The sequence below is a fragment of the Drosophila albomicans genome, chromosome 3 (assembly GCF_009650485.2).
Source record: "Drosophila albomicans strain 15112-1751.03 chromosome 3, ASM965048v2, whole genome shotgun sequence".
NCBI lineage: Eukaryota > Metazoa > Arthropoda > Insecta > Diptera > Drosophilidae > Drosophila > Drosophila albomicans.
Window position 1 is genome coordinate 34,830,191 of NC_047629.2, and position 21,581 is coordinate 34,851,771.

Below are 21,581 nucleotides of genomic sequence, written 5' to 3' on the forward strand. Positions count from 1 at the left end.
TAGGCAAAGTACGTTACTAAGCAACGTTTGCTTCAAACAAATTTGTGTTTCAATTTCTTAAAGTTGTACCAAAAGTGGTCTGAAATAAATAAAACTATGAATTTTAGCGATGATCCGTTGGCAGATTTGCTAAGCGACAACAGCCTGGACAATGACAACTTCTTTGATGCACCATCAACTGGAAAAAAGTTGCCCAAAGCAAATCGGCCCAAAGGAAAGCTTGAGGATTTGTTTGGCATTAAAGAGGAGAGCGAAGCAGATGTCCAAAGTCCATCATCAGCTGCCGCAACCACTAAACCCAATGCCACCAGCACACCGCGCATAGTGAAGCAGAAGCCATCGCTGTCCATGGACGACGCCGAAGATGATGATTTGGGCTTTGATCCAAAACGTCCCAAGAGTGGAGGCGGTGCCCGGAAAAATCTACTGGATGACTTGTTGGTGGCGGCAGAGCCGAAACGCAACATATTCGATGACATCGTTAGCGGTAGCGATGTCACCAAACGGCCTTCTACCGGAAAACCTTCCATGTCGCGTCAATCTACGGACACCACCACTGACACCTCGAATGTGCTCTCGCAAGCACGTCCTAAGACCGCCGGCGGTCCAGGACGACGCAGCTCGGCTTCGGCGCAGTCGACCAATCTCAATGCGGATCCCTTGGGTCTCTTCGGACGTGAAAAGGAGACGAATGCAACGGTTTCTGGGATGTCGACGCCTGTATCCAAGAAACGTGGCACCGCCGACTGGCTGGGATTGGGCTTGGACAGCCAGTCAGCGGTGGAAGCAGAGCCGGAGCGTCCAGCGACACCGCACACACCACAACAGGTGAAGGAGTCAACACAGCCAATGGAGCAAGCCAAAAGTACAGCAGATGTATTACGCTTGGCAGATGCAGATGCGGAGGAGGTAGAATTGCGTCCCATGGCGGATAACACGGCTCAGCAGATTCTCATGTTGAACAACATGCACATGGAGAGCAGTCACAGCTACAACGCTTTGCAACAGCAGGAGACGCAACTGGTCATCGCTGCCCAGATGAAGAGTCAGGAACGTGCGCTGCTCGAGATGCAACGCAAGCAAGAGTCTCAGGATCGCCGTTTCCAGACACTATTGCAGCAGCAATTGCAGCGTCAGCTCCAAATGGAGGAGCACATTAAGGCACAGCAGGAGCGCATCAATGTGCATCTGCAGCTGCTGATGACCCAGCCTGCTATGGAGGACACCAACAGTAATAGCAACATAGTGGAAGCCAAACAAGTTGCTAGCCAGCAACAGCCTGAGCCTGCCAAGGATGAGTCCCGAGAGCAGCTGCTGCAGCTGGAGACGGATGTGAAGCGCAATCTGCTTGAGAAACTGCGGCTGGAGGAGCTGGTGGCCAACATGAAGGTCAACTACGAGCAAGAGATCCAGATGATTGAGAGCAGCTACAAGTGAGTGGCTTCAAACAAACAAATGTCATACAAACTTCAGCTAATTTTTATTTCCTTAGGAAGCAGCTGAAGGTGTTGGAGGATCACTGCGAAGCAATGCAGGAGCGCCTCAAGCTGGAAAACTCCGAGCTGCGCGAGTACTACACCAGCAAGCTGGATAAACTAAAGGCAGACTACGAGCTGCAACTGTCCACCTTAAAGCAGGATCACGAGGATGATCTGCGTCTTTTGCGCAGTTCGCATGAAGCGGACTTAGAACGCATTCGCCAAGCCAAGTTGCTGGAGCAGGCTGCTGTGCGGGATCATGGCAGCTATCTGGAAACGTTGCGTCTGGCATCTAGTGATCTGCAAGAGCTACGCGAGGGATTGAGCACGACCAAGGAGCGCGAACAGCAGCTTGAGTCGCGGGAACGTCGTCTGGCGGATGCCGAGCGACGATTGAAGATTGACGAAGAAAGTGCAGAGGAGGAAAAGCGACGCTTGATGGAGTTAGTTAGCACGCTGGAGCTTCAGCTGAGTCGCCTGTCCAAGGACTCGGCCGAGGAGAATTGGCAGTTGCGTCAGCGCATGGCCAACTTGGAGGCAGAGAAGAAAGCGTTCGAGCAGGAGAAGCTCTATCATCGCGATCAAATGGCGCGCGACGAGAAACGAATTGAGGAACTGAAGTCCATGCAGCTGGCAGAGATGGAGCGTCTACAACTGGATAATCAGCAAGAGCGCACACGTCTGTTGGTTGAGCAGCAGAAGCTGGAGATGCAGCACAAACTGCACGAACAGGGCGACACGGAGAAGGAACGCCTAGAGCTGGAGGCGCAGCTGCAAGTGGCACGCGATGCCATCAAGCAGGCGGATGAGCAGCGTGATCGCTGTCATAAGCAGCAGCGAGAGCTGGAACAGCGCAAGCGCGTGTTGCAGGACAAAGAAAATGCCCTCAATGTTAAGGAGGATGAAGTGGTGCAGGCCTCCAGTGCCTATCGACTGGCCATCAATCGATCCCACATGGCCGAGAACAAGGCACGTGAGGCAGAGCAGCTGCTGCACGCAAAGCTGCAACTCCTGGGCAAACGAGCCCACGAGCTGAGCGAGAAGGAAGCGCAAATGTCACAGGAACGCATGCTCCTGGCTCAGGATCGGATTGCGCTGCACAAGTTGAAGGAGCAGATTGGTCAGAGCAAATGTGCTCTTTGCAAAATGGGCGTGGAGAATGTGGAATTCTCACAGCGCATGGATTCTCATAACAGAGGAAAACCCTCAACGGATGCGTTGCCAGCTCCGTCTACAACGGCTACTGTTCAACAGGTGCCGCCACTGCCGGCTCGCGATATTGTGGATCGCATGTTGGACGATAACATCGATGCGTCTTATCGACGCATGTACAATTTATCGAGCAATGCGGACTTGGAGTATTGGAATACAATTGGTGGACTGGATGATGATGCCAAGAAATTGGCACTTAATGGCAATACATTGGACGTTGAAGACTTGATGTTGGCCAATCTTAATTTAAACTGAGCTGCAAATAAAAAATTAAAATTTAAAACCAAAACTGTCAAATGTTATCGCTTATTTGTCTGCTGCCAGTGTGTACATACGATTGTCAGTTAATTTGGTATATCCCATCAACTTTGAGATGTATTTTTTTAAAATGATGAGTATGGTCACACATACACACACACACCTAGTCGTTTGTTATTAGTCCGTGTATTGTGCGCGGTGACTGAAGTAATTTAGAAGCATTTAAGTAAAAACAATTGTAAATAAAATGTATTGAAGAGAATTTAATGTATTGCACCTACGTGTTAATAAGTGTTTAGTCCGCATCGTATTGTTTTGTTTGTTCGTGTTTCCGTGTTAAAGCAAAAAGTCTTCGTGTTATATCTGTTTGTATGTGTGCATGTATGTGTAAGTGGAGGAAGCTCCAAAGCCGCGGAAGAGACCAGAAATTCAATGAAAACGGAATAAATATATAGCATATGCACTTTAAGGCAACACCATTCGAAGCCCGAGTATTAAGCAACTATAAGAAACAACAACAGCGCAAGTAAGTTTTGCAAAAAGTGAAACTAAACACATCTGCACACAAATATGTACGTACAAATGTATGTAGATATGCCTGAGTGTGTACGTACATATGTAAATTGCCTACGATTAATGAATGTATGTAGTTACAATTGTGCACATAAATGCTTATTTGAATGTTTGTATGAATGTGTTCACTTGTTCAGCGACAAGCTCCATTATCATTATATAAAAGAATTTCAAGCATTTTTATCATTCGCATTTTTGCTGTTCGTTCTTTTTTTGAAATCACAAAACACACACAACTCTACGTTTCATGTAAGAGTATGAGTGTGTGCACACCTTTGTGCAGAAATATTTATGTACATTTTTACGTATGCAAATTTCAACTCGACGAATTGCTGTTTCTCTTTTGTATTATTTATTGCTTGTTAGTTTTTAAATACGCTTTATTGATTGTCTTTAACCTTAGCCACCCTGACAGCTACTTTCCCATTGCCGGTAAAAATGTTTTTGCATATATGCATTGCTGCCCATTTTGCTTTCATAGATTTTTTTTGTAGCCTTTATATATGTGTGTGTGTGTATATATACCGGCCCCACATCTGTGTTGTGTTCTTACGCTGGTTGAATGAGTATGGGTTTGTGCGCACGTGTGTGTGTTAAGCATTCATGCTGAACAGCTGTTTCTCTTAAGGCGAACGTGAGAAAGTCGCGCATTTGTTTATTTTCATTCGCCACACACAGAATCGCAGCAACAACAACTACAACGACAATTGCCTTATCGCGGCGTTTCTATGAAATGTAAACTTAACATACCCATACACATTTGGGGTAATTATTTGGATTAACAGGGCATATATTGTATGCACACGCATACATTCACAAGTTTCGATTAAATTTAAAGTAATGTGTGTAGGCATTAGTTAGTTCGATTAAGTAACAAACTTTTGGGATTTATTTTAATATTGAACTATTTTGAAACATACATATTAGCAGTTAATCACTTATCATATTAGAGATACTATCGTTAGCTAATCACAAGTCTGTTTCGTATATCTATGTCAAACAGATGTTTGCCACAACAGCTGATTGTCTTATCAGTTTTCAAAAACAACCCTGTGTTTGTTTATTTTGTTACTAGTTGCGCATTTCTCTCAGTGTCTGCACAAACGCGGGTCATTGAACAGGTACAACAAAAAAAAGCTGACGAAATTTGTTATAAATTTATGAATGTAAAATTGCCGCTTCAATTAAGATCACTTTATAATGTCAAAAGCACAAGATGTCACTGGGAAAATACTCTAATAAATATTGTGATACATACAACATATATTTTGTCAAGTGTAGAAAGTATTAGGAATACCTCTACCATACTCATAATGACTTTTTTGGACAATAAGGAAAGATTAAAGAGATCTTTAATTTTTAAAATTCACAAGTTCTATAAAAACATCTTAAAGATACGCAATAGAACATCGTCAAGCTATGATTTGGAGCAGGTATTATCACTGGGAATACCCTGAAAATACTCTCATAGCATGAATAACACTATTGATTGCTCAAGCATGTCGATAAGAATGCGCGAAATTGCTTAGAATATATTTAGTTGGTAGATAGTCTTCATATTTATTTATTGGTGATTGAGCGTTGCTGAATCATATCTGGCCTTGGGCTGGTACTCCGATCCCCCAAAAAATAATTGTATATTTTTGTTTTGTTCTATATGAAGTTGGTTTACAACGCGTAATCTATTTTATCGTGCTTTTTCTGTTATCGCCTAGAGCCGAACGTGGCCCACAGATAAGCGAGGCGACAGAAATGGGCAAAGAACATTGTTCGAATCAAGTTGAAAGCGGACAGAAATCAACAATTTGAGAAATAAATACTTATACATATACTACTCTTTTGCAGCTGATCGCGGACAAAGACGCTGAGTGGATAATGTCGAATCAGGCGCAAATCGACTACGATCGGCAATTCCAAGAGGATTTGGCCAAAGCAACGGCGCTCAGCTTGGAACAGCAGGCCCTCGATGATTACAGGCGGCACAAGAAGTATGGCGCCAGCTCTGCCGAATATTATGCCCAGCAACAGCAACAACACCAGCACCATCAGCAACAACGCAGCTACAATGTCGTCCAACGACGTCACTCGGAGGTGCATCAGGTGCCCACCACGTTGGGCAATTTGGAACGTTCACGCACGCCGCCTGCGCAGACGGGTAACGGTAATGGCAACGGCAATGCAGAGAGCGATCTGATCTGTTTTGCCAGTCCGACCAGTAAGCAGCCAACGGCGGACAGCGGCGGTGGCAGCACGTTTGAGCGACTTATTGAGGATCTGCAACGCATGCAGACCCACAATCCACAGTCGGCATTGGTGCCCGTGGGTCCGGTGGCATCTGGCACACCAATTCCCGTCCATTATCCGCCGCCAGCCGCTGCACCAAGTTATGGCACCGTACCTGGTGCCATGGGCATGCAACTGGTGCCTTATCAGGCTGCAGCGCAGCAGCCACAGCAACGACCACTCAACCAGGAGGAACTGCAGCGGCTCTACAGCATGCCTAATCAGTTGGCACTGCAGCCAGTGGCACCCGTGCAGCCGGCAGGCTTCATGTACTACACTCCCACATTCTCGGCGCCCGTGGTGCCCGGCTCGGCTGCCTATATGCCACCACAGTATCCATCGCATGGCTATGGCTTCGGTGGCTATGCTGGCTACGCTCCCAGCAATGCCGGCAGTTCCACGCATGTGGACTTTTCCCGTCCCCATAGCACGCCACTGGGAGGAGCAACCACTGTCAGTGGCAGCAGCATCAGCAGCAGCCCACTGAATCACTCCGTTCCACATTCCGCTATAGCAACACCAGCTCCAAGTGTTGCCGGTTTCAATGTCAATCCTCGTCGTGCCACGCCACCCATTGGCAGCGTGCCTTCGGTTGGACCATCGTTAATGCCACAACGCTCTGGCAACGATTTGATCGATCTGAACAAGGACGATTAGTATGCATTAATAACTTTAAAATGTCTGAATTCTTGATCTAACTTTGCATTTTCCTTTGCAGTTCCCGTGTCAGTGTGCTGGAGGCATTCGATCCATTGCTCAATGAGAATTCTGGTAAGCTATGGGTCATACTCTATTTGTGTAACTATATATTTATATAGCGAATTGCCATTTATAAAGCGTATATCAAAGCGGTTAGGGAGCTTGTCACGTAGAGCTGTGGATAGAATTGATGACATTTTATGCAAATTCCATGTATTGTTTAGGTATAAACAGAAGAATAAAATTATCGAGTGCTCAAATTTATAAATCATTTAGACGAATATCAAATGTTATATGGTGATTTATAAATATATTTTTTATTTATTTAGGGAATTTAGGTTGTAATATAGTAAAATTTTCTTCTTTAAATTAATCATATTATTGTACATAATTGTACATACATAAAAAATTTATAAGAACTTTTTAATATTTGTTTTCATTGATTGATTTGACTTGTGTGTGAAATTTAATAACGCAAAATTAAATATTTTTGTAAATAAAGTCGTTATCGTCCCGCATATAATTTGTTCCGATTGAGGTCGCGTGAATCCAAATTTGAATAATTTTGTAGTAATTCATTTCCCTCACCCATCGTTTTTGTTTATTTTTTTTTATCAAATAAAGTAAAGGAGAAATACATATTTTTAATTCATCTGTTTCGCCGGTAGTGAAGTCAAATTTTTGCTTTATTATTAGGATTTTAATTAGAGTGCAGTCTTTGTTATAATTTTATTTCTAATTATGGTGTTTTGGTTTCGGTTAAGTTCTCATCGGTCATTCAATCGTATTTACGTCTGACGCTACCGCTGCTGCTATAACTGTTTTTGGTGTTGTTGTTGTTGTTGTTATTATATTTAGTATATAGAGATTGAGTTACAAACAAATCGAAGAAAAAGGAAACCTGTTAAACTATTACTCTCTGTTTCTCTATCTTGCAGTGTCGCAAAAGTAATACATTTTTCAATGAATACTTCTACTACTACTATCCATACTAAAGTACTACTACTACCACTACTACTACCAAAACTGCAACCACTTAACACACCACCCACAACCACAACTACAATGAAAAGACAACAACAACAAACATAATGTATAAGAAAAGTCAGGTGACAGAAAGAAATACATCACCAGCTAACGGCAAAAATGGGCTCAGGGTTTTTCGGTGTGGAAACAAATAAAAAAATATGCGAAAAATATACATGTCATGCATATGTTAATAGAACCACCACTTGCAACCACCTACTTGCATCACACACACACACACACACACACATCACATATTGAAATTCGTGCCTTCCACGACTGCAGCAGAATAAATATCTAGAGATACTTTTGTATTTTGTATTCCATATGCAGACTGCAAGCGGGTAAATTTACAAATTTGCAATCACAACAAAAATTTAACTAATTGCTTTTATTAATTATGATTTTTTGTTACAATTTTCAACACGAATTTGACATGTTTGTCCACTTTCATTTGGGTTTTCCAAATGGATATGTATTATTTCTGTTTAATATAATTTGAGAGTATTACGAAGAACCAGATTGTGATTTGCAGCTCCATAAATAACATGCATACATATAAACGAAACTTATATACATACATAATATATTTAAAATATATACATATATATACATACGTATGTTTAATACAAATCTTGTATAACGTTGAGACCAATGTAATAAATTAAATGTCTGAGAATAAACAATACCAATTTTATGTTGTTTTATTAAACATTCTTCATCCACGTTTTCTGTGTGCTAAAAATCATTTGCAATTGATCGCAGATCGTCGTCGATCACTGATCTTATCATCTTTGCTCTACAGTAATATTAACATATGTATGTATATATACCCATTAATGTTTGCTTTATGCTTTAGCTTTCCTTAGAATTTCATAGTTGTTGGTGATTAGCTTTTAACACTTCCAAATTCCATTGCTGCATCGAGAGACATTTTGTTTTTATTATTCTATATATAACAATTTGAATATATGTTGTATGTTGTATATAACAGTAATTATTAAAAAATATCATTTTATAGAAATTTACTTGCGAAGGCATCCAAATCTGATATATATTGATATAATAATGATAGATTTTGGCAAACTAAGAAATAATGCTTATGTAAATGTAAATATTTACTTCTGTTTATCATTCAAAGGAGATTAAATGTTTATATATCAAATATTTTTTACTATAAACAAATAGATGATTTCCTCTATAAGATATCAGAATAAGTTGAAAGAGTAAAAATATATGAGTGTTGACAGCTGCTGAGCAGATGTTGGGGAAAGGTCATAGACAATCTTTGCGCTATATATACGTATATTTATATATATATATTTAATGTTGTGTAGGTGTCGCCTTGCGTGGGTGTACAATTGGCTATTAGGTGGACAGACAGAGGAGGCGGGGCCAGGGGGAGGTGCAGACGTCTCCACGACAGAATTGGATTTGTTAGCATAGATTTGTGATTTGTTCTCTGCTGACGCTCCGTCACTCACAGTCTCTCTCTTGCTTAGAGTCCAATTCGCGGGTGACGTCTTTATTTTTGGCTACACGCTTGAATCCCCTCAGACTGCTCAATGTGATCAGTTGTGTGGCATTTGCAGAATTGCCAGCGATGTGAATCGTTGTTTGATTTGATTCAGTGTTTCATTGATAATACTAACTCAATGCAATCGCTACTTGCAGGCAACGACGGCGCCTCCGATTGCACCTCGTACTACGCCGAGTACGATCCGTTTGACTTTCTGTACAGCGGCGACAATGGCACACAGTATTCGGATCCCATGTACGAGGCCGTCAACAGGTGGGACAAGAATGCCGCCAACAGTGGCAGCGTCAGTGTCAGTTCCATTGGCTGGCGTACCGACTACCTCAATCAGCCCACGCATTCCCACACGCCATCTCCGACGCCCTTAGTAACAGGAGTATCAGCAACAGCGATTGAATCAGCATCAATGGTTGCCTCCAATTCAGGCTCGGTGTCGCCGCCTCCTCCGCTGCCGCCACGCAATCAGCAGCTGTACGAGTTAAGCGTTAGCATGGCCTCCACATCCTCATCGCGGCCACAGCAAACACAACAATCGCCCTTCACGGACAGCTACACCAACAGCATACCAGCCCATGTGGTGCTGGATCGCCGGAAAACCTGCACACGTCTCTACGAGCTGATCAGTGAGCAGCGCACAGATGATGCCGAGTTGCTGGAGTTCTACAACATGGTGCGAGAGCTGCGTGGAAGCTATCCCCATGCGGATGAAGACACTAATGTGGGTCATGTGATTGCAGCCGAGTTCAATTATCATTACATGATGGACACCAGCATCAAGGTGATTGTGCATCCTGCTGTCAATACGCTGCAAACGCATGCATTGGCCAATTCTTTGGCTGGTGAACAGTTCAAGGGCTACGGCACGCCAGTGACCTTCACCTGTGACAGTAAGTAAACCTCATTAATGTCTTTAGTGTTGTTAAACTAATGCTTTATGCTTGCTTGCAGTTGATTCTGTGGTGGCGCAGGTTGTGGCTCAGGCTTTGGCCTCACTGGAGGGACAAGTGAAGGGCACTGTCACCGACTTTGCAGTCAAGGTGCGTATTGAGAGGTTTAATTAGTTAGATTGATGTGTCTACTACTTTGAGAGTAGCTTACTACGTATAGGAAATGCATCTATAATGAATATGCATCTTCTACTCCATAAATCATTACATATTGTTTAGATTTCGAAATTAAGGCAATTAAAGAAAGTCCACAAAATATAAAATTATAAGAGGCAAATAGTGGCAGAATCGTAAAATAGTTCTTAATCCCTCTTATATATCCTGCGCATATATTTGTTTTAAAATTTGGATACCTACTGTAGACGTGTTAGTTTTTTGGTAAGGCATCTGAGAAGCTTTAGAAAGAACCTTTCACGAACCATATAAAATAATATTGCAATAAACAAATTTTCGATTTCTTAGCAATTTTCTTACTTTATTAATATATCTGTCTTTCAGCCCATTGGCTTGCTGGAATGGCTGGCGCCCACATCGAAGCTGAGCCAGCTGGAGTGTGTGCACAATAGCTTTCAGCTGGAAAAGGATGTACACTTGGGACTATGCGTGAGCAGTGCGGCCAACATGCAAGCAATTGCACGCACAGCGCAGGATGATGAACACGATGCGGATTTGTTGCCGGAGCATGTGCTTCCCAATGAGGTGGTGCCCATTGTCACATACGACAACATGATGATACTCATCGAGACACTCGAAATGGAGATAGACAAGCTGGAGTCTGCAGTGGATGGCACGCCAGCTGGCAGAAGTAGCGTGGTCAGCTGTTCGGGTGTAGTGCAGGCTGTTAAAGCCATTTGCGCTTTATTGGGTTCCATAGATACGCTGGAGATTGCGCGCTGCATTGGCGAACTGAAGCGCATCTGCGAGGAGGCACAGACCAAGTACGGTCTGGCGGGCGCCAACAATCCAGAGATCATTAGTGACTATGGTGAATATGCGCAGGTGACGCTACGGCCACGCTCGCTGCTCGAACAGATCAAACTCAAGTGCAATCGACTGCGCGATGCAGTCCAAGAGCTGGTGGAACTCTATGCCAATGTTTTTCGGGTTGCCTTCTCTGTGAAGACGCCGGACTACTCAACGAGTAAGTGTGATTAATATTTATATTCATTTCGATGCCTTGCTAATGTGTGATTTTTAAACTTACAGCTCCCATACCCATTTCGTGCGTTTCTAAACCCATTGTGGTGAGCATCAATTGCCTGCACAGGCCACCACCAAACTGGAAGTATGAGGATTACTCGCTGTGCGTGCAGCTTGTTTACGGCACGCGTCTGTTGTCTAAGCCGCATGTGCTCAACTGCTCTAGTGATACCACCGGTGGCCTGTTTCCACGCCTCAACTTTAGTGCTTGGCTCACCTTCGAGCAGCATCCCATTTGCACGCTGCCACGGGAGGCGCGTATTACATTTGTGCTGTATGGCAAGCAGGCGGCGAGCGAGAATGAACCGAATGCCGATCCAAATGGAGAGAGGCGTCAAGTGACCACCGAGCTGGGTTGGTGTTCCATTCAGCTGTTTGACTTCAAACGCACCATGATCTGTGGCCCTTATTTGCTGTCTGTTTGGCCACCGACCACGGACAAAATGCTGGGACCGGCGCCAGCGCGTGGCTGTCATCCGCATCCGGATTTCTGCCCTGTGCTGAGCATTGAAGTTCCGCCCTACGGTGGACGTATTGAGTTCCCTGAGCATCAGGAGGCGCCCAAGCCAGCGCCACAGTAAGTAGTTGCGTGGCTTTTACGAGATTACGTTGCTCACCTTTTGCGTATTTACATTTCTAGCTATGATTTTGCTTCGTTGGACGCCAATTTGCAGGAAGAGTTGCTGGACACAGCCGAGCTGGGCTACACGGGTGCTTCGGAGCGCCGGGAAGTGTTCTGGGAAAAGCGTTTGTATCTGCAAAACTATCCCAATGCGCTGCCCAAAGTTCTGCATGCGGCGCACAGCTGGGATTATGCAAATCTCATTGATCTGCATTCGCTGTTGCATTCCTGGGCGCCTCTGTCGCCGCTTCAGGCACTGGAGTTGTTGCTACCACGTTATCCGGATGCCAAGGTGCGTGAGAAAGCCGTGGAATGGATCTCGCGCATGCCTAACGATCAGTTAGTCGACTTTCTGCCCCAACTCGTGCAGTCGCTGAAGCATGATACTTATGAGGCCTCCGCTTTGGCGCGTTTCCTACTGGCCAAGTGCCTGGAGTCGCCACGCTTTGCACATCACATGTACTGGCTGCTGGTGCACAGTCTACCCGATGATCCGCTCAACTCTATTGGCGCTGCGCTTGTGGATCAGGAGTACGATGAGTCGCAGATCACACAGGCTCGTTACTATCGCCGCAACAAGATGATGCTGCGTGCTCTAATGGCCATTTGTGGCGAGAAGATGCTCCAGCGCTTTATGTATCAGCATCGCATGTGTCAGGTGTGCAATCTAAACCAATCATCATATTTTCCTTTGCTAATTGCCTTTATCTCTCTTTCAGAACCTGGCAAAAATCGCAGAATCAGTTAAGGAAGCCAAAGAATCAATGCGTCAGAAGAGTCTCGTTGCGGGCATGGATCAGGTACATCAGGATCTGCTAGAGAAGCCCACTTGCCTGCCGCTCGGTCCAGAGCTGGAGGTGACTGGCGTTAATGTGCGCAACTGTAGCTACTTCAACTCCAACACGTTGCCACTGAAGATCACTTTCGTGGGACCCGATGCTGAACCGCTCCCCGCGATTTTTAAGGTTTGTTTAACTATTCAATCAATTGCTACTTGTATATACAACTTTTTCACTTTGCAGTGCGGCGATGATCTGCAGCAGGACATGCTAACCATTCAGCTCATACGCATCATGAACAAAATGTGGTTGGCAGAGCGTCTGGACCTCAAGATGGTCACCTTTAACTGTGTGCCCACCGGCTACAAGAGTGGCATGATTGAGCTAGTCTCCGAGGCGGAAACCCTTCGTAAGATTCAAGTGGAGTGCGGATTGACGGGCTCGTTCAAGGATCGTCCCATTGCCGAGTGGCTGGGCAAACAGAATCCAAGTCCTTTGGAATATCAAAGTGCTGTGCGTAATTTCACACTTTCCTGCGCTGGCTACAGCGTTGCTACCTATGTGCTGGGCATCTGTGATCGACACAACGACAACATTATGTTGAAGACTTCGGGACACTTATTCCATATTGATTTTGGTAAATTCCTCGGCGATGCGCAGATGTTCGGCAACTTTAAAAGGTAAGTTTGTAAAACTTCTGACATCTTTCTGTACATTATTAACAACCTATTTTTTTTAACAGAGATCGCACACCGTTTGTGCTGACATCGGACATGGCTTATGTGATCAATGGCGGTGATAAACCATCGACGGACTTTCACTACTTTGTCGACCTCTGCTGTCGTGCATTCAACATTGTGCGCAAGAACGCGGATCTGCTGCTGCACACGTTGGCCCACATGGCCACGGCGGGTATGCCGGGTGTAAATTCGAATGCTGTTACCTATGTACGTCGTGCTCTCTTGCCCTCACAATCGAATCCTGAAGCGGCGGCCACATTTGCCAAGATGATACAATCCTCGCTGAAGAGCTGGTTCACTCAGTTCAATTTCTTTTTACACAATCTCGCTCAGATGCGCTTCAACAACGACGAGGGCACCGGTGAACTGCTCTCCTTTGTGCCTCGCAAATACACGTGAGTTTTGAATGAATCCAGTATTCCTAGTGAAAAGCTGTCTAAATAAATTGTATTGCATTTACAGTATGCAACAGGACGGTCGGCTGAAGATCGTCAAAGTTGTGCGTTTCCAGAAACATTACAGTATGGAAAAGTATTATATGTACATATTGCAAGTAACGCGTCATGGACAACGAGATCCCACGCATCTGTTTCGTTCGTATCGCGAGTTCACTGAGTTCCATCAGAAGTTGTGCATACACTTTCCTCTGGTCAAACTGCATAGGTAAGTGAAATTCAGATTTATACATATAACTAGTTGGGAAGGGGGTATTAATTACAATTTTACCAACATCGATTGATAAGATTTCGCTGTTGAAAACTGCATAGTCTATACAACTGCTCTTGGCCTTAAAATTTTAAATTTGATTTCGTTATCTTCTCCAAAGATGTAACTTTTCGCTTGTACGATATTTCCCTCGTTTGCTAAATTGTTTTATATTTACAACTTTATTTAAACATAGTCAACATGTTATATGGCAATCTACTACTTTATATGGGTATATATCTATAGATATATATTGGAATATATTTATAGAATTATGTACAGATAAAATACTGTCATTGCTAAGGAAATGAAGAGCAGCATTTTAATTGTTGCTATTGAAATCTCCCTCCTAAGCCTCTGTGCCTCTGTCACTGTTACGTTCCAGTTGAACAACTGGACGCAGTGCCTCTGTCATGGTGCGATGCTGGCGAATGGCACGTCCAAACGCTCCATCGTCGTCGCTTTCCTCCTGCGAGACCTGGGTTCCAAACAGTCTGGGCACATCCGCCTCTAGATCAGCTGGCAGTGTAATCAGGCGCTGCATCGTTCGTGGGGCAAACTCTGTCTCAGATTCAATGTCTTCGGCGGATTCATAATCCACTTCAGACTCATTGGAGCTAGGTACCTCGGCAGACTGATAGTATTGCAGGTTCTCCACATCGAAGCGTACATGGCGTTGCCGCTTGGCAGGCTGTGGCACCGGCTCCACTGTTTCCTCCTCGCTCGAACTGGAGTTGGGCAATTCCTCCGGTTCGTAACATGTAAGCGGCGCCGCATCTCCTCGAGCACTAAGTGTTGCTGGCTTGGAGACGCGTGGAGCTGCCTGTGGTGCTCGTCGAGCTGGCACTGGCGAGGGGGCGATCTCCAGTTCCTCGCACAGCTCCTCGAAATTGCGCACCTGGCTGGAACTACTTGTGGGTGCATCGCCATTCAGTTCTCCAAACAGATCTTCTATGCTGCTCACATACTTCGTGCCATTGGGCCTGTTTTGACTAACGACATCTGCGTATTTCGGCAAATTCCGTGGTGTTTTTAACTTCTCTTGTTGCATCAGGGACTCATAGTCGGGCAGCACGGGCGGAGGCGGCAGTCGTGCTTCGTATGGTGGCGGCTCCATTGGCGGTACTTCAACTGCTGGCTCCATTAGTTCTAGTTCTTGGAAGAGCGTTTCCTGCTGAACCTCATTTGCCAGCTCCAAATGGGTATCTCGCTGTTCTGACAATGGGGACTCCAGGATAGCTGGATGTACCGACCAGTTGGGCTCTGGAATATCCGTCACGGGATCTAAATCCTCAAAATTTTCCCAATCTTCTTCGATACCCTTGCCAAACCCAGGCGGACTACTGGGCGCTGGCTCCATCTGCATGCCAGAAAAGTCCGGTTGCATGTCTAAAATATCCGCTTCGTTCATTTCATAGGAGGAACGCTTCAGCTCAAAATCAGCATCCTGGTGATGCGACACCAGCTCTAGGTCATCGAATAATTTCGGGGCAAGCACCGGCCTCGATTGCTCAATGGCATCGGGTGTGCCCGCAATAATCTCCACAACAAATGCGGAATCGGTATGCTCCAGGGGAAGTAACTGGCCATCAATTATTCGACTGTTGCGGTTAGTTGAGAGCTCTACTTGTGGCTCTAAAATAGATGGTTGCGTAGCTTCCAACGGTGACTTAACTTTCAATGTAAGCTTTGGCTCTTGTTTCTGGATGAAATTTGCTTCCTTTTCGGGTTCCAGAAGCTCGATTGTTAGTTTAGGCTCGGTTACTTCTCCCAGTTGAAGCTGTGTATCCTTGTCTAACTGAAATTCCACTTCTAGCTCAGGTTGAGGCTTCACTTTTCTTATCCTAGGCTCTGCTCTTTGTTCCAGCTCTAATTTAGGTTCAGCTACTGTTTCCAGTGTCAATATAGGCTCTGTTTTTGGTTCTTGTTCCAATACACGTTCCACCACTGCTCCTAATAGTGGTTCTTGCTGCATTGTCGGCTGTGGCGTGTTGGGCACGTTATGTACCATAGCAGCCACTGAAATGGGTGCTCCTGTCTGATCATCATCGGGTGTCAGCAATTCCGGTACATCATCCACCTGCTCATATTTGACATAACGTCCATTCTCCTTGTGTGTGAGTTGGGATTGTCTTGGCTGTAATCCGTCGCCAGCTGGCTTGGCGCTGATTAGCTCATACTTCTCAGCGAAATGATCAAAGTTGGGAATGTCCAATTGCTGGGCGACAGGTTCATTTGCTGCTTGTTGAGCTAGAGCAACTGGCGGTGTTGGTGGTTCTCGAGTAGGTGGCGAGTTATAGTATTCATAGTTGGCACTGTAAACGTCACGTCGTCTTCGACGTGCTGCCTGTGGCTCTGATCCAGTGCGATACGGAACTGAGCCAGCCAATTCCGGTATTGTAGGCACCTCCTTGCGCTCCCGAGGCGCAAGGGAAGCTAGCGAAAGATTTGGTACACTTCCTGTTAGGTATTTACTACCTGGAAATAACGAGAATAATTAATATGTATGTATATACATATTTTAACTCAAAGAAATCGGTAAATAAATTGTCCTTGCAAATAATAAAAATAGACTATAGATTAATACTTAAAATCGTTCAAGATCCAGATAATTGTCAGTTATGATATTGCAATGAACCTGCTGAATAAATTCAATTAAAGATATTTTCTTATATTCCTATCTATAAATTTCCCCATAAGATGGCCTTTCCTATGTACATATATGATCTTTGTTTCTTTTTAAAAATTGTTTCTACCTCGCAAAGCTCGTAAAGCTCCCGCATATATTGTTCCAAGACTAATCAGGCCACCAACTTGCAATTCCATTCACATTCAGGTAATATCACATAAAAATATCGTATAAACGAAATGATCGTTGGCGCGCTTTACCTGCAGAGTTTGTGGGTCTGGTACTTTCGAATTCCTCCGTATTACGCTGTCGAAACACTCCATGTACAGCGTTGTCGGTGCCGTTAACCTGCAAATTTATTCGGTTAGTTTTGGTTTTTCGAAACTTGTTTCTTAATGGGCATTCCTTTAGGCGCGTTCTACGTCCCCCGCAATTCGATTTGCGTCAATTCCCATTATTCGCTGCAACGACTAAAACAGCTGTGGCCTCTCAGCTGTTCAGTTAGCAGCAACAAAACAACAACGACAACAACAACAATGGCAATAGCAACAACAGTAAACGCAACAATAACTATCGCATGCGTCATACGCTTAACTGTAAAAGCGTTACACACGAACACATGACCATTGACATACACATGCATACTGAAAGCTGTGATACGTTAGAGATGGACTTGTGAGAGCACGTTTTATATTGCTTAAAACTCACAATTGGAGGACTAAAGTAAAGTAACTGTCGTAAATTTAAGATATAATATTTTTATATCAATCCAGTCCAGTTATAGCATTGGTGGATTTTACTATATTGTTCACAAAATGAATTATTTATTACTATAGAAAATCGTATAGTCATTAAATTGCACTTTTCCAATTTGAGTGACAAAGCTGCGCTTAGAACCAACGATCGATATATATGTCAACTTAAATCAGCCTGTCAAGCTTTTCATCGATTTGCACGAGCTTCATGCTGTCATCGCGTGTTTGTTTTGCCAGCACTAGCAAAGCACTCACCCACACATGAGCACATACACAAACACTCACACAAACACCTGCTGTTTGTCTTATCATAAATGAGTCGTATTGTAGCTATTGCTGATTTGTTGTTGTTTTTGTTGTTCACATAAGGTATCGAACGTATCATGATACCTTATTAACCTTTATAAATGGCGCATGCAGCAAGTTTTTTTTTGTGAACTTGCTGTTGTTTTTGTTTATTCTTGTTGCTGTTAATGCTACGCACCTGCGATTCGTAGGCTGCATAACGTGGCGGCTGCTGTGACTGCGACGTTGACTGCGACTGCTGCTGTTGTGTTGTAGGGGTGCGATCGAATGTTAGACGCCGTCGGAATCCCCAGAACTTGATGCCGAGCAGAGCGAAGACGAGACTCACGAGCAGCATGGCGGAAGCGAGCAGCGGACCAAAGGCCGCCAAGTGACCTGCAACAGGAGTTGTTGAAATTCGCAAATTGGGTAAATTTGTGAATTTTGAATTGCAGATAGATGAATAGTGCATTTACCTTGGCCCACATACGTTAGCTGAGCCATGACTTTAAATATTTTTGGCCAGCATTTTGCAGTTGTACACCTGATTTTAATGGAGTTTTATTTTCTGTCGTTTTTCGCTTTGATGTGTGTGTATGTATGTGTTTTCTGGTTGGTCTTCAGTTGACTTCTCCACGTCGTCGTTAATCGAACGCCAATGCCGCGACTCTCGGCAACGCAGCTCCCGCGTTCTCAGCGTTTTTTTGTTTTCTGCCGTCCGCTTTGCAGCTCGCTCGTTAACTGATTGGAGCGAGCGAGCGGCTACAGCGATGGCAGCGACAGCGACGCTTATCGGAGCGATATCACGACGCTGCTGCTCCCCAATGCTCGACTCTCGATTCTGGCTGTTTCGCTCTTCTTTCACCCACAGCGCCGCTCTTTGTCTTTGCGCGGCCTTCAGCCAGTTTTGTGTTGTTGCTGTACATATATATATTTTTTTTTTTTTTTTGCTGATTTATCAGCCATTAGCTATGTTACCTGTTTTAGACAGAGTCATTCCCACTTCGCGGTCAACTGATAAGCACTCGCTCTATGCTCATATATCATTTATCTGTTGTCTGCTGTTTTGGCCAAGTTTTCTTACCACTCAACATTCATTTCCCTAAACAGCGAGTTCCCCAATTTAAGCAATCACCGCTCGTCATTTTATTGCTTAATTGTACTCTGATTTCACTTTTAATTGCGCTTGAAACTTAGTTCTTATTAAGCTCAGTTTCAGTTTATAAACGACTCTTAGAATATTCATCATAGTTTCTTTTTTGAATTTATGAAATTCTTTTCTCTCTGTTATCTTAAATATCAGACCTCTTAAGCTTTCTCTGATTTCCAACAAATATTGACTGTTATTCTCACTTAAATTCTTAAAACTGGTTTTTTAATCTTAGATTGTGATATTTGTGATAATTATTTATATTATGATAATTGGATTTTCAATTCTTAGTAGTCCGGCTTCCAAGTATTACGATTTTAAATATTAAAATAATAATTAATTTTAATAAAATATAAATGTATATATTATTTTAAACTCATGGATAGTAATACCAACCAATATAAGTCTATTGTCATTTTTATAAATATGTCAAGCCTTGGCATTTTTATACATTTTGTTACCTCCAAAAATTGATATGATATCAAGAGGGTGAAGAATTTAATTAATAAAGAATTCTAAGATAACAAGTATGAATAGAAAATCAAGTTTATCTATTTTATTAATGTCTTTTAATGGATTCAAATTATTTGATTGTAAGGATAACATAATAGTATTAATTTTTCACATTTTCCCTCTACTGCAACTTAATCCAAATATCCAAATATATAATTACTAACGATTTCTTGTATGTACATTTATTATAGTCTTCCAGCTGGCGTTCATGTGGGGCGTTCCAATATTAAGTCTGTAGCAGAAAAGCGTTTACCATTGATTCAGCGTTTCTTAAAGTCGCTTTTCGATGCAGCCGAGGAAATAGCTCATTCGGATCTGGTTTACACATTCTTTCATCCTTTACTGCGCGATCAGCAGGAGGCTAAACTGGAAATGCCCAAAATCAAAGGTAAATAATTGAAGAAATATGTAATATTTTTGATTAATAAATTGTCTTACTATTTGCAGAAGTCAAACGCCAGCCCTCGCGAGAGAATCCCAATGAAATTGGACAGATTCGACTATCGCTGCAATATCAACGCGGCGTGCTAACTGTGATGGTGAGTGAAGCAATTAGTAGTTGCATTTGAAAAGCGAAACTAACGCGCGAACTTTCAGATACACCACGCCAAAGGACTGCCTATGCTGCAGGGCGGTCAGGAGCCAAATACTTATGTCAAGTGCTACTTGAAACCGGATCCCAGCAAAGCCACCAAACGCAAAACCAAAGTTGTTCGCAAAACATGTGTGCCCAGCTTCATGGAGACGGTAAGCAAAGTAGCCTATAATGTTAACCGATTGTTGGCTAAGAATATTATATGTATATTTGCAGTTGGAGTACCGTATGCCGCTGGATGTGGTCCAACAGCGTCGGCTGCAGGTGACGGTCTGGTCACACGATACGCTGCAGGAGAATGAGCTGTTAGGCGGCTTTGAAATAGATCTCTCCAAACATGATTTGCGTCAGGAGCTGTGCGATTGGCATCGCTTGGGTTCAGTACCTAGGAATTGAATGAATGTTGCAACCTCCCCTTATAACTGACAATCTGGCTAAAACACATACATATACACATACTGTGCCTGTCTTTTCAACGCAATAATACTTACATACTCAAAGTGATTGTACATTCCATATATCGTATACTATTTAAAATACTTATTCTTATGTTAATTTAGCTGACATCCGATAGAATTGTACCTATCACTTGTACATAATATACACAGACTCTTAACTACCTACACACATGCCCAAAGGTGTTTAACTATTGCACAAAAAAAATTTAAAAAAATATATACATCTAAAAGATCAGCTGAAAAATTTGTAGAATGTACATAAGTCAACCAAATATAAGTGATATTTGCTGATCAAACATAAGTAGATACTTATGTATATCTCTTTATACACAAGCATAAATGATTATTCAGGTCAGTCCCTAGGATGCCGAAAAGTGCACATTTCTAATATACAAATACAATATAGTATATGTATGTATGAACCTAGTTGTAGTTAAACATTCATCCGAATACTAGTTCATTGACCTGGGCCTGGTGCGAGTTTATTACAGTATTAAAAAGTCGGATTTTCGTATATACACCAAATATTGATAACAATTCAATTTGGATCGGGAAATTGTCAAATATCAGCAACATAACTTTTGGACCTTTATATACAAAAATTAAAACGCACACGTTCAATTTGCTAAGGAGCCAAAATCCAGGCGTCGCTTACTGCCAAAGCAATTTCAGTCCGGCAATATGATCGAACGATTCGTAAACAAATGCGTTCCAAAGAATATTAAGTACTATATAATACTGATTATCTGATCTATAGTGTATTCACTGGGTCACGCCTAATGCTGTTAAAAAATAAAACTAGAGTTTTTATTTTTATACACAATCTGACTTTTTGTCGTACTCTCAGCAAAATCATCAACTAAAAACAAAACAACAAATACTTAACGAAATGTTATAAATAAATTATTATTAAAAAACTGCAATCTTTTTATAGTATATTTTTCTAATTAATCTGAGCAGAAGATCTTTTAAATCAATGTGTAACGCTAATTACAAACTAATTATTATGCAATAATATTACTATACATGTTAAAGTTTAGCTAACTTTATAGACATTTCCAAAAAAATGTGTAATGAAAGGACTTGATCCTAACGAATTGTATGTATGCTAACATAAATAAATGTAATTTATCAAGT

At 42.9% G+C, this 21,581-nt stretch overlaps 3 protein-coding genes across 4 annotated transcripts; 2 read left to right on the plus strand and 1 right to left on the minus strand.

The window, feature by feature from the left end:
• Window positions 1-58: 58 nt before the first annotated feature.
• LOC117571207 (calponin homology domain-containing protein DDB_G0272472) lies at window positions 59-2,977 on the plus strand. Its single transcript, XM_034253253.2, has 2 exons — window positions 59-1,433; window positions 1,493-2,977. The coding sequence occupies exons 1-2, from the start codon at window positions 97-99 to the stop codon at window positions 2,943-2,945; spliced, it is 2,790 nt and encodes a 929-aa protein (XP_034109144.1). The 5' UTR covers window positions 59-96; the 3' UTR covers window positions 2,946-2,977.
• A 142-nt stretch (window positions 2,978-3,119) lies between these two features.
• Window positions 3,120-21,576, plus strand: LOC117572603 (phosphatidylinositol 4-phosphate 3-kinase C2 domain-containing subunit beta). Of its 2 annotated transcripts, none has more exons than XM_034255539.2 (16): window positions 3,120-3,474; window positions 5,367-6,460; window positions 6,523-6,575; window positions 9,204-9,953; window positions 10,015-10,103; window positions 10,512-11,154; window positions 11,220-11,790; window positions 11,854-12,493; window positions 12,555-12,800; window positions 12,858-13,294; window positions 13,357-13,749; window positions 13,817-14,017; window positions 19,583-19,779; window positions 19,839-19,930; window positions 19,989-20,138; window positions 20,203-21,576. In XM_034255539.2, exons 2-16 carry the CDS (start codon window positions 5,397-5,399, stop codon window positions 20,380-20,382), a joined length of 5,706 nt encoding a protein of 1,901 aa, XP_034111430.1. In that variant the 5' UTR covers window positions 3,120-3,474; window positions 5,367-5,396; the 3' UTR covers window positions 20,383-21,576. The 2 variants fall into 2 exon arrangements, with proteins under 2 accessions (XP_034111430.1, XP_034111429.1); XM_034255538.2 differs by lacking the exon at window positions 3,120-3,474 and adding an exon at window positions 4,765-4,954.
• On the minus strand, window positions 14,223-18,481 carry LOC117572604 (uncharacterized). The gene is made up of 4 exons (XM_034255540.2): window positions 18,205-18,481; window positions 17,928-18,124; window positions 16,949-17,036; window positions 14,223-16,537 (listed from the first exon to the last, which is right to left on the minus strand). Exons 1-4 carry the CDS (start codon window positions 18,230-18,232, stop codon window positions 14,409-14,411), a joined length of 2,442 nt encoding a protein of 813 aa, XP_034111431.1. The 5' UTR covers window positions 18,233-18,481; the 3' UTR covers window positions 14,223-14,408.
• Window positions 21,577-21,581: the final 5 nt, after the last annotated feature.